General features: G+C 43.0%; 1 protein-coding gene across 4 annotated transcripts in view; it reads right to left on the bottom strand.

Annotated features, from left to right (window-relative positions):
- Positions 1 to 17187, bottom strand: part of Pnt (ETS transcription factor pointed) — an 82509-nt gene that overhangs the window by 58686 nt on the left and 6636 nt on the right. For all 4 annotated transcript variants that reach the window (XM_070669156.1, XM_070669155.1, XM_070669158.1 and 1 more), the window contains exon 3: positions 10600 to 10798. In XM_070669156.1, the coding sequence (XP_070525257.1) occupies positions 10600 to 10798 (199 nt within the window). The remainder of the gene's footprint in view (positions 1 to 10599; positions 10799 to 17187) is intronic.

The raw sequence follows: 17187 nt of genomic DNA on the forward strand, positions 1-17187 counted from the left end.
ATAATAATAATAATTTCACACAAATAGTATTGCTATTAGAAGTAATAATACCGCGGATGTAACGAAGGACGCGTTGTAAATTATTTTTTACGAACGCCTTCTTCGTCGATTTTTATAGTGCTTCTCCTTTGCATATCCCGCGATCCCTCGTCTCGGCGGAGTAGACCACTTTCGTTCGGTTTAACTCTCTTTTTCTTAATTTTTTTTATTTCTTTTTTTTCTTTCCCCTCCTTGAAACTAACGTCGATTCCGCCGTATAATTTGCGGGTATAGAAAATGCGAGGAGAAGCGCATCTCTTAGATCGCGGAGGCTGGATTTAAGAGGTAGGGCAAGCTCGTAACGTATAAAGGGCGCAAGATAATCAATTACCCCGGCTACCGTCTTCCCGAGAGCAATAACATCGGCCGGCTGTTGCCCGTTTCAGGTCGTGTACCTGTTGCAACCGCGCGCGCGTATATTTAATGGCATCTCTAATCGGCTACACCCGGTCGTATAAGGGTCCCCCTCTTTATACTTTTCCGAGAGACGAGATTCGAATGGCATCGATTGAAATTTTTCACGCATTAATTCGCATCGATGGCACTTGCACTTTTTACCTCCTAATAAGACGGCGGTTACTTTGTGCAAACATTAGAGATAGATTAAGATCTCTTACGAAAAGGGAGACCTAATAATATTAAAAATTATACGCGTTCCTTTAAAGACATGATAATTCAGGCTGCGAATATTGGACGTTAATTCAAGTAAAAATTCAAGAAATATTCGCTTATTAAATTTCAAAGAAACTCAAATCATACCGCCGTGCAATGTGATATGGCTTTCTTCCTGTAAATTAAATTGTCACTGCGAACTACGATGTTATTAATGCATCTCGCCAATGCTTATATCTTTCGAAGGAAAACAAACATTCTCCGTCCTGTATTATTACTGTTAATTAGCCTCTGCTAAAAAAAAAAAAAAATAAAAAAAAGAGAAAAAGATCGAGCGGCGTAAGACGCAATTATAAGATACCTAGCTGATTAAGATCGCCGCGGATCGTTGTAGAACGACGCTAATTTAATCTCCGGCAGGCGTGTACTTTTGTCGGAAGAACGGTCGATCCAATCGTCATCGGATATCCCTTTCGTGCCGAATCATGGGGCCCTTTCGTAACTTCTCGCCGCGCGCGACTCTCTGGTCTCCGGTTCTCCCAGCGCGGTACCCGCAAAACACGCATAATACGAGGAAAGAAGGTGAAAAAGGAACGAAGGAAAGAGGCGGACGATTCGCGTCCCGATATATTAAGCCCGATATTCCGCGGCGGACGTTAAGAGGCTCGAAATGGCGAATAAACGTTCGGTCGTAAAACGGCGCGGCGCGGCGCGGCGCGGCGAGCCGTATCTTCTAGGGGTAATAGCGCGTGTGATACGCACCGAACGCGCGTACGGTTCGTCTGTCCACCTTCCTGGCCTAGCCGTCGCGTTCCTCGCGATAATATAGCAATATCTAAGCGACGGCAGCCACCAGGCATATTTGCGAAACGTGCTGTCATTACGGAGCGACTGTACGGATGTAACAATAGTAATCGAACGTAAAGTTCCCCACGTCAATCCGCGATCTCTCGATTACGAAATTAATTAGACAATCGCAGGAGCGCGTTCCGTCCTCAAATAATCATATTGTGTAGTATAAATATAATAGAAAATACCAAAAAATTATGATTACTTCTCACGGTATATGTTAATCGCAAACTTGAACGTTTTTTTTTTTTTTTTTTTTTTTTTAATCATAAAATTATGAAATATTAATTACGTCTCTGATAAGAATGAGATCTCTTTCGCATATTTTTACGTCATCTAGCTTTCTGATCGCTTCGTCAAACTGAATGGTCCTTAGAATCTCTACCATTGCTCCGGGGGGTTCCACTCGATGTCTATCAAATCTCTTCCCTTTCGGGCTTCCTACTCGGGCCTTTAACTTCCGCGGACGTAACGTTATTACATTTTACTCGTTTCAAACTGGAGAAACGCAAAGCGAAGATAAGGGGGACGGGCGCCGATGGAGCGAGAGAGACGAAGGGGTACAACGGTACGAAAGGAAGACGAAGTAGAAACGAGCCACGAGGGTTAAAGAGGGGGAGGAAGAGGGAGAACGAGGAATACCCTCGGGCTCGGCAGCATGATTACGAGCCGCAATTATGTCTCCGCCGGCTGCCGGCCACGCAGAGGTCGTCGGGTACAGTAAACCATGAAAGTTCCTTCGACAATCTCTGGAGGTTTCTCATTTTTTTTACACCCCGCAAAAAGTAGCCGTCTAAACGTTCATTCCGTTCGCCTCGTAATATTGAAATTGTGCCGACTGGCGTTGGACAAATGTTTGATTAATTAATTAAATTAAAAACTGTAAGCTGAACAATAGGTACAAGGTAGTTACATATTCTTGACCAATTATATGTATAAATTCTTAGAGAAAGAGAAGGCAAGGAAAGTCATTTCACGCGGTTAATTGCCGCATGGCCGACGGGAAACAATAGATCTTACGCTCAACAGCCGGAAATTTCTTTCCCACAATCGGATTCGAATCGATTTCCTAGCGAGGATTTGCAGTTGTCGCGGGTCTGATTTTATTTAACCTGCTCGGTGAGATACGATCGTTAAAAGTGAGAAATCACGTCACTCTACGTGTAGCGCGTTTATATAAAATCCCTACGTAATTCGTTTTACTTCCACGGTTGTCCGTTATCTTCAATACTAATTCAGGAGTCGGAAAAACATGCTATCGGGAGATTTACATAGCTTGTGAAAACATTTTCGAAGCCAGCGCGGGCTGACCAGGGTGTTCTCCATCCGGGCAAACATGCTCTCTCGATGTTTTTCGTCGATAAAATGACCGAGGTTGTAGCAGCCACTGTACCGAACGTAGATCCCGGGAAAGGATCGAAGAGAGAGAGGGGCGATCGGGCGAGTGGCCGCGAGCAGGTAAAACGAAGCAGCGTGCGGAACAGACTCGTAGAGGGAGACGAGCAGATGGTGGAGAAGGGGAGAATGGCTGACAAAGGTGGTGCGAGAGAGACGTCGGTGCCGATCGCGGAAAAAAAAAAAGAAAAATAAAAAAAATAAAAAAAATACGTTATATCTGAATAAAGAACAGGTGAGAGAGACACAGGCGCGGGCACATGGCACAATGTTGCCCGCGAAGCAAGAGAAAGCTATGGGAAGAAACGAGAGATTTTGACAACGAAACCGACACGTAATCGGTGGACGAGGAATTATTAAGGATAGAATTATAAGGATAGGTGGTTAAACAACAAGTACGAGGTGGAATTATAGCGAAGGAATGGACGAACGGAAGGAGAGCGAGAGGGAAGTTAAGTGCAGAGAAATGAGTGCATGCGGCAACAAGAAGGAGGAATGATTAGGGAAAAGAGAGTAAAAAGAGAGAGAGGCCTAGGGTGAGGAATTGCGGGAGCGTAAGCGGGATGGGAAAGGGGCGCGGAGGGGAGGAGGAGGTAGAAACAGGTGCTAGACGCGAGGGAGAAGGAGCTCGGCCGCGAGGGACCGAGAGAGACGGGACAAGAAAAGATAAACCGACCGGCTAACATGTGCCGGGAGGATGAAGGAACGCGGGGAGGACGGGGTGGAACGGACCCACCGTGAGGCACGTTCCCACGATCTCATGAATGAACTCGCGTGGCTACTTGGTCCGTGGTGGGGTACTCGCGTCGCGTTCACCTTGCCTCGCCGCCGTCTTTCATCCTTCGCTCGCTCGCCGTCTTTCCGTGGCGAGAGGGAGCACCGCGGCTGGTGAACGGATAGACTCGACTCGAATTCGAACCGAGACTCAGCTACACGGGACGATGTCGCGGGGTTGAAGAACCCTGGGTCAGCGCGCATCGAGAGGGGGATCGACGCCGTCCACGGAAAGAGAGAAATTCGACGGACGAAATTAGCGTTCGTTCGCTCGGCGAAAATAAATATCGATTTCACGGGAGATAAGCTCTCTCTTTTTCTCCGACGCAAGGAGATGAACGTCGCGTTGATTACAGACGAGCGACCCTTGAGGGTGCGCTTGGCGTTGAATTGACAAGGAATTAAAAACGTATGAAGATAGTCTCCGCGATTTATACCTCTTGTTTTTACCGACACTCAGTCGTACGAGCAAAACGTTAATTTATCCGTATAAATTCGGAACTGGGAACCTATTTCCGTAGCTAAGCTGCCGCTGGACTTGGGCGTGAACCGTTACAGGCCAGTGCCAGATCGGGCCGGGTGCCGCGCCGCGGCCGTCGATCGAGATAAACCGGCTTGTCGAATCACGTGAGAAAACAGGAAAGGTAAGGCATCGGTTATGAGTTCCTGGTCCACCCTCTTTCGCTCTTCTGGCTTCTCGTGAATGAAGCGGAGTCGCGTGGCGCCTCGTGACGTCACAACCTGTTGCTATCCATTGCCCTCTCTGCTGCACATCTCTCCCTGGCCTCCACCTTTCCTGCATCTCCCCTTCTCCCCAGTAAGCGTGCGCGCAAACGGATGTCGCTATTTTTTTTCTTTTTTTTCCAGTTATAAAAAAACGTGTCTTATGTATCCGTAACCATAAAGAATTTTTTCAAAACTAATCGAGCAAACGTAACAAAAGTTTCAATAATAAAATTTTTATTCTACATCGTACGCGTGATCCTAGCGTATAATACTTGATAACTTTCGAAGCAAAGTATTCGTTTGAAGATTAAATTTCCATTATAAAAAAAAGTAAAAGAAAAACAGGAAGTAACGCTTATCGCGCAACGCGAAATCAAAGATTTGATTTGTGACGGATGTCGCAACGTAATCAACGTTAAAAAAAAACCCCCCGAATATTAAGGAAGCTATCGCGGATAATCAATAATCGAGATAAAAAAATAATTACATCGACGCTGTATTTTTCGAGGACGGATGTTCCACTGCGACTTTACGCGAACCCTCCTGTATTATACATACGTTCGAGAGTACAGAAATCTACCTTATTCACGCAGAAGACGGATCGCGCGCGTGTATTCGTGGCTCTATCTGTCGCCGACGTGTTGAAACCGCATCGAAAACATCCGGTGAATCAGCCAGCAGAGGTAGACACCTGCTCGCTCGGAGCTCTTGATTTTCATACAAGGACTGGGATCCGTAATCGTTCGGATTTAGCCTACGCTTAGCGAATCTGCAGACCCCCGAGAGCCGATGCGCGTACGTGCATTCGCGTGAATATTTACACGTCGCGTATGTTCCTCGCGAGCGATAACGCGATAAACATTCGAGACGCAGGCTAATTTAACAGCGAGACTATCCAAAGACGCGCTCGAGATAGACGCTGCGGAATAGCGAAAGCTGAAGTTCATTTTTTATTTATATCGCCCTCGGCCAGATCTCCCTTTATTAACGCGAGACGTCAATGGCAGGCGTTTCATTCTTCACGAGCGATGCTATCTTTAATCCCGCTCGATACACCCGACAAGACAGTTTCAGGGCGATTACGAGCTGTGCCAGTACTTGAAGAAAATTCTTCAACGCGCGTTACGAAACGTCTCCTTGCGCCGAGTATGTTTTCGCGTCGTAACAATCGTCTCGTTTTTCTTATCTTAAAAATTTAATCTGGATATTAATCACGCCCGATGTCAGACAAATTAATTAATTATAAAAGAAGATAACGACGTAATGGAATAAACTAAAATGGCGAATCGGCGATCTCGTTCGTTATGAAAAAGTAATAATGGACGTAGGCGATATATTTCTCTTCTTTTCCTAGAAAAGCCGCAAAGTACCCCTGACGTTTTGCATTAACGTCGCTTTGCGAAGAGTTATCGTATATTCTTCGAGAGAGACGACAGTAAAGATCAATATACATCGGTATCGGTCTGGGGAAAGATAAAACGGACCTACGCAAGCCGTTTCAATCGAGAGGTCAACATCGATTCGTGCAAACAACGGGCAATATCGAGCGAGCTGCGAGAAGAGAAATAGAAGAGATCTCGTTTAGACGACTATTATTTTTGCTACTTTTTTTTTTCCCTTCCTCTAAATACCGTTTATTGGTTCGATCGATACGCAGCAATTTAATTTTACGCAAAAAGTAGAAACAAAGACGTGGGAAAGTTTTAATATTACGAGCTCTCGAGTCCTTCGACTAGGGTGAAAAAATTAAATCATAGTGCCAATCGTAACGTATCCTTCCAAACTCGAATTAATGAAATTAAATCTGAGCGGTCGCATGTGTGCGCTCTCGAGTTTCGTTTCGTTTCGCTAACAGTCGAGGCGTACGAAAATGATGTTCGGGAAAACATGCGGTTTGCCTTTAACTTTTTTTTTTTTTCCTTTTTTTTTTTTTCTCGAAAACGACCGGCCGACCACTCTCGAGATCGCGTCTTCGAGGGCACACATTGCAGCATCCGCCAAAGAAAGAAAGCCAGGACCAACGCTCGACAGGTTCAGCGAGGCCACGCGGTGAGGGTTTGTTTCAAACTGCAAATCGCCGTCGCCGACGATCGAGGACGTGAGAACCGTATCTGCGTCTGGTCTCGGGTAGGTAGGTAAGCAAAAGCGAACGAGGCAAGATGAAGAAGGGAGAGAAGCTCGACCGCACGCACAGCTGCGGTTACGCGTTTCGCGCGATGTACACTAGGCGTCATAAATGCCTCTCTTATGTACATTTCATCGGAAACTTCACTCCGTCTTTATAAAGTCGAATAAAATGGCAAAGAAAGCGGAGTTGATTCAATTTTTTAGATAACATTTAGATAACCGAGAACTAAGGCGCATCTTTCTGATAATTCGAGGTTTAAAAACAAAGTTTATTTTATCTCGAGTTATGCAACGTGATTCAATACCGTGATATTTTTCTGATATTAAATAAGTGAAGGAAAGACAAAGAGAAAGAAATTAATGTATCGTTATTCCGAATTTCGTGCTCAACAGATTTTTTTTTTTTAATATGTATATATAAGTTTAGATTTAATGACGAACCGTTTTCTTTCTTTCTTTCAAGGAATGCACGTAATGAGTCATTTGGTGAAGGTACTTATGACACCTAATGTACCGTCTAGCCGGCCTTTCCTCTTCTCTCTGTCCTTTCAGAAAGCCCACACCTCCCATTCGCCGCTTTGCGTCGTTTCGGTACATTCCCATGCAGGTGCAGGGCTTCTCCGCGGCAATTTCTTTTCTCCGTTTCTCTTTCCCATTCGTCTCCCTCTTTCTGACAACGCCCGAACGAATTTCGGTTCACACGTCACGAGTTTGCTTTTCAATCTCCAAACAGAGACGCGCACTTATTAAATATAATAAGCTCGTTCGAAAAATACCGACAAAATTGACAATTACCGCGAGATAAAACATTCAAAAGATTTAATTTACCCTCGTACAATTTAAAATTATACGCGTTTCAATGTGCCCAACGAGCGTTTACCGATTTAAAAAGAAAGACGTAGAGATTTCATTATCGTCCGCTTTTTAGCGACATAGTTCTCTCGTTTAACTCGCCTCGTACCGCGAGAATAAACGCCGGCTTAATTTTCATTATTATTACTTGTTTCCCGTATAATCTAACTTTCTCCAAATTTAATATATTATAAAATACCAGCAAAATAAAATCGAGACGTTTCGCTTTATTCAAATATCTCGTATAGAAGTTGTAGCCCTCCCGCATTTGAAACGTATGTGGTAGTGTCACTGATTAATGATTAACATACAGAGGCACGAGGCAAAAAGGTAGGGGCACACCGGGGCGGGACCTTTTAGTAAGTCAGGACACGTAATTTAACGAGCTTCGATCATCCGGTGTTGATTTGGTCGCGGGATAAGTAAGAAATATTACACCTTGTACTCGCTATTCGTGAGCTCGACGACAACTGTTTCCCGTGTTAATAAAAAAATATTCCTTTACTTTCGACGGGGAATAAAAGTCTGCGCTCGCACAATAAAGAACTTGCAGCCACGCTCATAGATTTAATGATATGTGCATAAAATAACTACACGAGCCGAAGTTAATTTTTAAAAACTCGAAAAATTATTTTTACAACCCATTGTTGAATGCAACTTAAACAATTCGTCTGACATTTAATTCAATTGTTGCTTATAATAATACCGCTCTGCACTTTTCGCTAAAGTTTCTTGACCCGTCTCGCAAGCACGGTGTCCGACGCTCGAATTCATATTTATGAGACAACATTTCTTTACGAGCCTGCGAAAAAGCGAGGGCTGAATTTATCACGGTGTTACGTTTGCGACGCGGATGCGTTATGTTCTACGATGTGCAACGACATATAAGAAGCGCGAAACAAATCTCTCGCCATCGCGTCAATGTCAGAATAGACAATGGCTATTTGCATAAAAACATTCCGAGCATCGACTGCCATCGATGGCATCGTGTCGTAAACAAAGGTCGAACGCTCGATCATTCGACAATGGCGTTAAAGACTGTTATGAAAAAAAAAAAAGCAAGTGAAAAGATTACGAGCGTATAAATAACGGGAGATTCAAAGAACAATTGTGTCGTTTCATAGCTCACTTTGGTGTAAATAAATTTATGTAAAATAATTATATGTATAGTTAAACCATTCGCGACGCAGCCCTCGATCTCGCACGGACACGTCGAGTGCACGATAGTTCAAAATTGGGTAATTAACGCGAGTGAAGGTGCAACTCAAATATTGATCGCTAACCGATGAATAACAGCAAATTTATTTGGTGCGATTTTAAGTGTTTAATTATTTGCGCGCGTACAACCCGCGTAGACTCCGCAATGAACAGAGAACCGCCGGTGATTCACGCTCGCCGAAAGTTAAATGACACGCGATAAATCGGTCGGTTAATTATACGCGATTTACGCGCTTAAGTTGCGTTATTACACGGTCGTTATTACGGCATCGTCGGCGTACTGTCTGATTGATATCCCACGCTCATATCTACTTATGGTATTGCTTACGTTCTAATTGCTAATTGCGTGGGATACGTTTTCACTTCGTAGCTAGATTTCTAAACACCCTGCGATATTATTAAACAACATTTCTGTTCGAACGATAGAAATTTTTCCAACCACTTTCCATAATTGTAAATGCAACGCTTTGCATCCCTTTGAGAGAAACATAAGATCTTTCTCGTTGATCGAAAAGGTTTTCATTTAATTATTTAAATGTTTCCCTCCCTTTCTTTCTGCTGTGAATAATTAATTATCTCGCTTTTTACGTACGACTGTTTCATCGATTTGTAACGCCGATAAGTGTAAGCGTAAGCTATTGCTTGTGAACACCGTGGATGGATCGTGTAACCGTTTAGAAATTGTAGGCTATTATCTGTGTCTACGTTCTCAAACAATAAGTCTAAATATTTAAAACGATTGTCGATTATAGAAAAAGAAAATCATAGATGTTTAAAAAAAACCGCTTCTCAAAGTCGGATAAGAACGGCTAAATGGGTGGGGGCGACGCGGCGCGTACGATGCGTATGCGTAGCTCCATACACGCGTCCGAAAGAGAATGGAAGGCGGGGGCGTTCAGTGGGGGGGCTTTAATGAGGATGCTGCTGATTATCCAATTCGTAAATTCTCGCTACATTTTGATCGCGCACGACGAGCCGCGAGTAACAAGGATGACTCGCATTGCCACACTCGACGCTACGCATTCGTCCTAGAAAATTCCGATTTTCACTGTGATAAAACTCACTTTCCTGCTCTCATTATCGTTAATTACGCGCGAGCTATTGCAGAGATAAACGACAAAGAAGCGAAATAAAAAAAAAAAAACGTTTCGAGCGCAGTATATTACTTTCGTTCGTCGTCTATCATCCCCGGCTTATCTTTCGTGTAATTTAAATTTAATTTTCTGCGCATGAAATAACGTAACGAAAACATTGCTCCACCGTGTTGATTAATTATTTTCCGTAATCAAAGGGAAAAACTGTTTTGCAAAGTTATTACGCGACATTATTTAAACGGATCCGGTGTTGTTTCAAAAAAAATTGTCCGATTTATAATAAATATCCAACTATTTCGTTTGGTATAGTGAGAGAGCTACGATACAACTCTCGCGCGATCTAATGGAACAAATCATATGCGTGTGAGTGCAGCTCGCATAGCCGGTGCTCGAATTATGCGAGCGTCATCGGATGTAAGTGTACCTTTAAGTGTCTGGATCTAACGTTAACATAACACTATATCGAAATCGTGGTCGATCGTATTTCAAGTGGCGACGAAAGCGCTGATTTCACTGTTCTTCGCATTATCGTTTTGCCTCTTTTATTTTCCTTCCGAGAAACGTACATTGATATCATCATGCGAAATAAATCAATGAAGAAGCGCGAGAAACTTTTTCGCAATACTCGACGGAGCTGCAAGCGAGCTGTTTCGCCCGAGCGAACTGCATGTAAATGGCAATTAATTTTTGAGCTTGACAAAATCGCTCTACGCCCGCGAACGGCCACTTAACTCAACGATTATTACGCTGTCTCGTAAAATTTTCTCACGCCATTGACACGTGCTGTATTAGCAGAATGATAAAATGCGCGTTTTAACTTGTAAACACGATCGTTTTGAATTACTATTTATCGCGATGTTTTTTATTCTTTTAAAAAAAAAATAATATAAGCATTGGGATTGTAAAGACTCACCTAAGGAGCTTTCCGGATCGGAGAGGTCCGACAGAGAGGGCACTTTTCGCATGGAGGTGACTCTGCCTGGAAGGGCTGGCACCAAGCCTTCTTCTTCGGCGTCGGACGTCATCTCTTGCTTCAATAATTTCGTCAGCATGCCGTTACCATCGGTGATGCCGCTTGCTCCCAGGAAAGTACCCATGCTTCGAACATCACGCTAACAAATGAAAATGTATATTAACTCGTGCTGACACGCCCGTCTTTATCTATGTAAAAAGTTTCACGATATACATATATAACATAAAAAAAAAAAAAAATACGGTGACATGTTTTTGTGACGCGTTCATCGATCATTTAAATTTAACATCCGAGACCGTTCATTCATCTGAAATCGGAGGACGCTAGGTGGATTTCGACGTTTCGGCGATAAGAACTAAGGAAAAGGAACAGATTTGCGCGTGCATTGAAAAGTAAAGAGGCAAATTAGAGAGATAACCGGTTGCTCGCTGAAGGAGAAGGAAGCGGCGTGCATGCGTTATTTGTGAGGAAGAATGGAATGAAGGAGGGGAGAAACGCAGCTTGGAGCAGAAAAAGAACGGAGAGAGTGCTGGCGATAGTCACGACTCGCCTGACCTTCGTACGAAAGACTCCGAGTTGAATGAAATGTCGCGATGAAATGACGCAACAGCATGTAATGCGCGTGATCTAGTACTACGGGGAATCAATGGATGTGATTCGTACGAAGCAAGTTTAAAATATCAATAGGACTCGATATTCTTCTAGTTGTTGACCAATTGCGAACGGTCTTTCGAGAAGAAAACCCAAAAGTAATATTTTCAAAATTACTAAATTAATGAAAAACGTCGCCTTATCTAATAATAGAAAAAAAAAAATAAAAAAAAGAAAGTAAACGATGATAAAATAAAGTATAAAATATGACAAGATAATTTTCACTTTTTTTCTTAATATTGCTCTACGTCTTCTACGACTTGGATAAAGCAGACCAATCTTGATGCGGAGTGAATCGAATGCGCTAATAGCGACCGATTAAATTCGAACTCGTGGAACAATCCTTCTATACATACGATAATTATTCGTCGAGTTATCAGTGGTAACGAGCTCCCAACACGTGTACATAGATAAATAGAAAGTTAGAATCTCAAGTTCCCTCTCACGTTCTATTCCGCGGGGCCCTCGCGTCCCTATTTCTTCTCTCTTTTTACGTATCTATTCGCCCATCTCTTCCTCTTTCATCGTCGATTCAACGCCGAACCGCTGAACGAACATCTATTCATCGCGAGGCAATAGTACGTGACCGAGTCATTGACGAACGAGCCGTCTACATATAACGACGATGGGTATCTCTGATGTGACCGAGCGAAAGGAGTTGAGACGGTTATCTACGACAAAATGGCCGAATGTTAATGCGTACAATTTACAATCGTGCCGTTTCCACGCACACCCTGACCGCGACCTTCCTCGCAAATGTTCAAGTAAATTTTTTATCTCCGAGAACGAAGCCAATCTGGGGAAGCGATAGTATCGAAGGCCGTGACGAGTTTGACAAATCCTACGAGCGTGCCTCGCAACTGAATCACAAAGACGAACGAGACCGGGGGATTTCGGACTTCCGCACTCAAAAGTGCACTTTAGAGAAATGTAATTCCGTATTAGATACAGCGCGACCTTCGCCGTAATCGCCCAACATAAAGTCCACGTCGTTACGCAAGATGAGAAACTCGAGCGACTCAATGACATTTGCGAGGAGGCAGGTCGCGGAATTTCAAGAGCGGCCACGCACCGAACGTTTTTTTTTCGTCGCAACAAAAATAGAATTTCAGGCGTATTCCCGATAATAGTCCTTTCAGACATGTAAATCTATTCGGGCCACGCAGCGATCGGCGGGATGGAGGAGCAAATCAGCAACGCCGGCGGGTTCGAGAATATCGCGAGATAAATTATGTTCATTCAGGAGTAGCATTATCAATTTGCGATTACGATTTGTTTTTTTATTATCTTCGTCACAAACGCGTGAACCTCGCGTGTAGCCGCGCGTCCGTTGAGGATTTTTAATTCATATCAGACCTAACGGATGTAAACTGTTTGCGAATACATGATAAGCTTGATACAATCTATTTCGCTTGCATAACAAATTTAAAAAAAAAAAAAAAAAAGGTATTGATTGGCGGAGCATAGTGCCCGAGGTCGGATTATCGGGACCTGAAAAGCGTAATCCACACCTTTAAAACTATTCTGTTCTTTCAAAGTAAAGCTACGAGACAGATATTCGTTACACGTTTCGTAATGAAAGCATGTTAGAGATTAAAAAGCGCGCAAAGCCAAAGAAATAAAAATGTAAATGTAAATAGGTTTTATTTCGGTACGAATAATTTGGTAATATTTTTGTTAACCGGCGGTAAAAAAAAGAAATGGTTAGTATGCGAAGCACGTATGACGGAGAGAATTATCGCACGTTCGTATCTAACAAATATTCCTTTCATAAACATTTTCGTTACGAGTGACAAAGGTTTCTCTGTATTTGGTATTCCAGGTAGGCGGACCACACACGTACGATAATACTTGAGCATCAAATTCTATCGATGAATGGAGTATCAAACATCATCTTAGTGCAAACGTCATCCGCGTTTTGCACGCGCGACGCTTCGAGCCGCCGAGCGATAAGATAAATTTTACATCAGACGCCAAGTGTTATACAAGTTGTTTGTCACCCATCTCGCTTTTAGTAAAATGTCCAAAAAAAGAATTAGAGAGAGAGAGAGAGAGAGAGAGAGAGAGAGAGAGAGAGAGAGAGAGAGAGAGAGAGAGAGAGAGAATATAGAAACACGATTTTTTTGAATTTTCGAGATGCACGATTTATCTGATGACACGAGGGTATTTTCTCTATGTAAACTCTTTCGTCAAAGCGAACGATAATCATAATCTCCACTCCAACGCAATGCATAAATTTAATACCGATTTTACGTTGCGACTAAAACGCTGCACTCCACGTTCCCGAATGTGATGAATTTATGTTAACGCCGACGTCACGCGCGTATGTAATTATGCAATTGCTCCATCGCGAATGCGAGCTTAATCGAAAAGCGCGAGCGACGTAATTCCACCAGTTACATTTCAGATATCGAAGCAAGGATATCGCATGTTTGTTACGTAATATTTATTGTCCCGGCGACAATGTAGCGGCGCTTTATCTTGGACGCGCCGCACCGATAAGCAATTGATTTACGAAGCCGTTAATAAAACCGTTAGCTAGAGCCGTTCGTTAATGAACGTCGCCTGAACAGGTGCATCTGGCGGTCGTTTGGTAATTAAACCTATGGACAATGCCGAGAATGCGCTCGGCGAATGAGTCAATGTGCAAAGTGCGCTTCGTTCAGGTAAACTACTCGACAAAAGAAAAAAAAGATAAATCAACTGCACAGTTGACGCGAAAAAACCAGACGAGTCGTATACTCGACACGTGTTGTGGTTTTTATTATTTCGGGACGTTCGTTACAATAAAATAAAACCGACGTAATTGCCGATACGTAAAAAAAAAAGAAAAAAAAAAGAAAAAAAAAACTAGCGTTACTTTAAATTTAAATACCAAAACAGAAAATTGACTGATACTTATTACGACATTACGAAAAGCAGATTTATTCTTGCGTTGTATTTGCCGGCCTGGATATCTTATCGATTACGCTGATTAATAAATCGCTCAGACGTTGGTACGGTTATATCCACCTCGAATGCAAGCGAAATTAAATTAGAGAACGGCCCATTCACAATTCACATTAATATCTTATCGGAAAAATCAATGCCATCAGCGTTCCTCCGGCTTATAATACCGTCGCCCCGCAAGTTTATATTTAAAAAATAATAACTGCATTGTTTATGAAATCGCGATTGCATTACTTATTAAACGCGACGAATATTTTCGTTCCGCGGCTGTGATTTATGTATAGAATTTCCGTCGTTAATCAAATTGGTACGTGTTTAATTCACGAAATAAATTGCATCAGATTGCGACGTGACAGTAGCTTAAATATTATTCGGTGTAATGTAATATTATATTTCGCGGCATTCGCCAACGATTCCCGACGATAATTCGATATTCGGCGATGTGAACACAGTAGGAAACAAACTTTAATGAACCTAAAATGAAATAATAAAGTATACGCTCTTCAATTAAATCGTGTATAAGCGCATCAAATATGTAAAATAATTACGTTTATAAATGGATACGTCTGCAAAATCCGGGCTTTGAGCGCAAAATTGAAAATGCACGACAATATTAGCAGAAATATATCGCGCGTGCAACGAAGGAAGCGGATGAACCGCGCCCACACTTAATTCGAGATCGATGGCTGAGTTATCAGTTGTTAAGTCAGCTAGGTAACCCGCTATTAAAACAATCGTAGTAGTCTACTTTAAGCGTTGTAAGAGTGCACGGCAGAAAAAAAAAAGAAAAAAAACCCAGCGAAATCACAGCTGAACGAAATGAAAAACAAAATAGCGATAACTCCGACCACTGCGTGCATTAATCATCAAGATAATGTTTAACGTCACCTCTCACGTGACCTGTTACGACGAATGATCGGAGAAAATGCAGATTCGACGGCAAAAGCGTGAAATGATATAACAGCCAAAGCTAATCGAACAATGAGTGGAAAAAAAAAAGTTGCAGCGAAAAGTTTTACGAGAGTCGAGATAGACGCAAAGCGAACGATAGGACTAGAATTAACTACGGCAACAGAGTCAAGCTGCGATGCAGAAATTTTTATAAATAAAATGCGCTAAATAGAACTAAAATTACATTGTCCCTTTATACTTCTTTGCCGCCGGGTGCGCAGAAAGCAAAGAACGGATAGAAGGCCAAGAATGGAAGGCGTGGGATGCGAATGCACTAGCTACGAGGCGCATGAGCCACGTGGGTAGCATGTAACGAAAATATTATAACGAACGATGAAAGACGATGCAATAATAGCGATCGTTGTTTAATAGATGGGGTAGGGAGGGGAGGGAGTAAAAATACGCGAGGCGTCGCAAAATATAGGGGAAACTGGATCAGTCGTGCCCCGTTTCCCGCCTCCTCGTCTTTTCCTTCGTAAAACGTGAAATATGAGTGTGGCACGGGAGAAGATGCGGAGTGACACGACTGAAGCTACGTTATGGCTTTGCCGCTCCCGCAGTCACATGGGAAGGTAAGGGGGAAAAAAAACTGAAGAACGAGAGTGGCGTGTAGGACGACGGAGTTGTCGCACCGCCATGGTGTGGCAGGCAAATGTATGACGTAGGCAGGGCGACCAACGGTGCATGCGACTAGAACGATCGGAGGCGCATGCAGAAGGTCTGGCTGCATCATGCGGGAAGGGATGCTATTTCTGGCGGCTTAAGTTTCCCTTTCTCCTCCCTTATGCGTCGCATTTCCTCCCGCGCACGACACCACTCCGCGTCTCGTTTCTCTCGAATGGTATACGGATTTCTCCGCTTCTCGGATCGAGCGACTTAAGCGTGATGCATTCCTTCAAAAACGATATCGTTAGCTATTCTTGAATTTTTTTTCCCCCCCTCCCACCTATATTTTCCGACTGCGCCGAACAAATTTATTTCCTCTGAAAACTACTTTTAGAAATCTTGGTACAATGATCGGTGTCGAAATTTCAACCGGTTCGACCCAATCTCTAAGAAGCAACCAACCAGACTTAGAACAATAAGTTCCAACGTAATGCAGTAATATAAACGGCACGTGAAAATTGACTATTGAATAAGCTATTAAAAAATAATCTCAAGTATAAAGAATTTCCGTTAAGAATTTTGTGTAATAAATATGTAAAATAAATTTCCTGTTTTCTGTTTTCTATTTTCTTGGACACGTAAATCTAGTTATTCGATATTGATCTTTTTCGTCGAAAACTCAACAGAATATTTATTATGTCTATTAATGTCTTCTCATCGAGAACAATAGAATTAGGATGCATGAGAAATTTTTAATGAAAAAAAAAAAAAAAAAAAGAAACTTTACAATAAAATAAATTTTATATTTAGAAATTGTAAGAAAAACTACCGTCAAAGATTGCGCAGAGCAACGGCGAATTTTTACAAAGCGTTAGATTTTTCAGAGCACCGTGAGGAGTCAATCGGCCGAAGAAACTAAGAGTCTTGGGTCTCGACGAGACTGTTGTTCGCTGCTTCGCAACGTACGAATCAGCAGCGACCAGACGCGTTCAGCTTCGCTGAGCGATGGACGGAGAAACAGAGAGAAAAGAGGAGAAGGCTCAGAGAGAAAAAGAGAAAAAGAGAGAAAGAGAAAGAGAGAGAAGGGGGAGAGAGAGAAAGAGAAAGAGATGAAGGAGGCAGAGGGCAGAGGCGAGACGGACGAGGGTCAATCGGTGACAGAGATGAAGACTGGAGGCGTGGGGGGCTAGCGAGGGGAAGAACGGGAGGGAAGCCGAGTGCCGGTTCTACGTTCATTCATAAAACGAAGGCGGAGAGCGACAAGGAACGAATTGTTAGTGGCACTCGCACAATCACCAGCTCGGCCAACGCGCTCTCTGCTTGCCAACGTCGTCGTCGAGAACGAGGAATACCCACGGCACGTCTTACGCG

This window comes from Cardiocondyla obscurior, linkage group LG18, assembly GCF_019399895.1.
Source record: "Cardiocondyla obscurior isolate alpha-2009 linkage group LG18, Cobs3.1, whole genome shotgun sequence".
NCBI classification, from domain to species: domain Eukaryota; kingdom Metazoa; phylum Arthropoda; class Insecta; order Hymenoptera; family Formicidae; genus Cardiocondyla; species Cardiocondyla obscurior.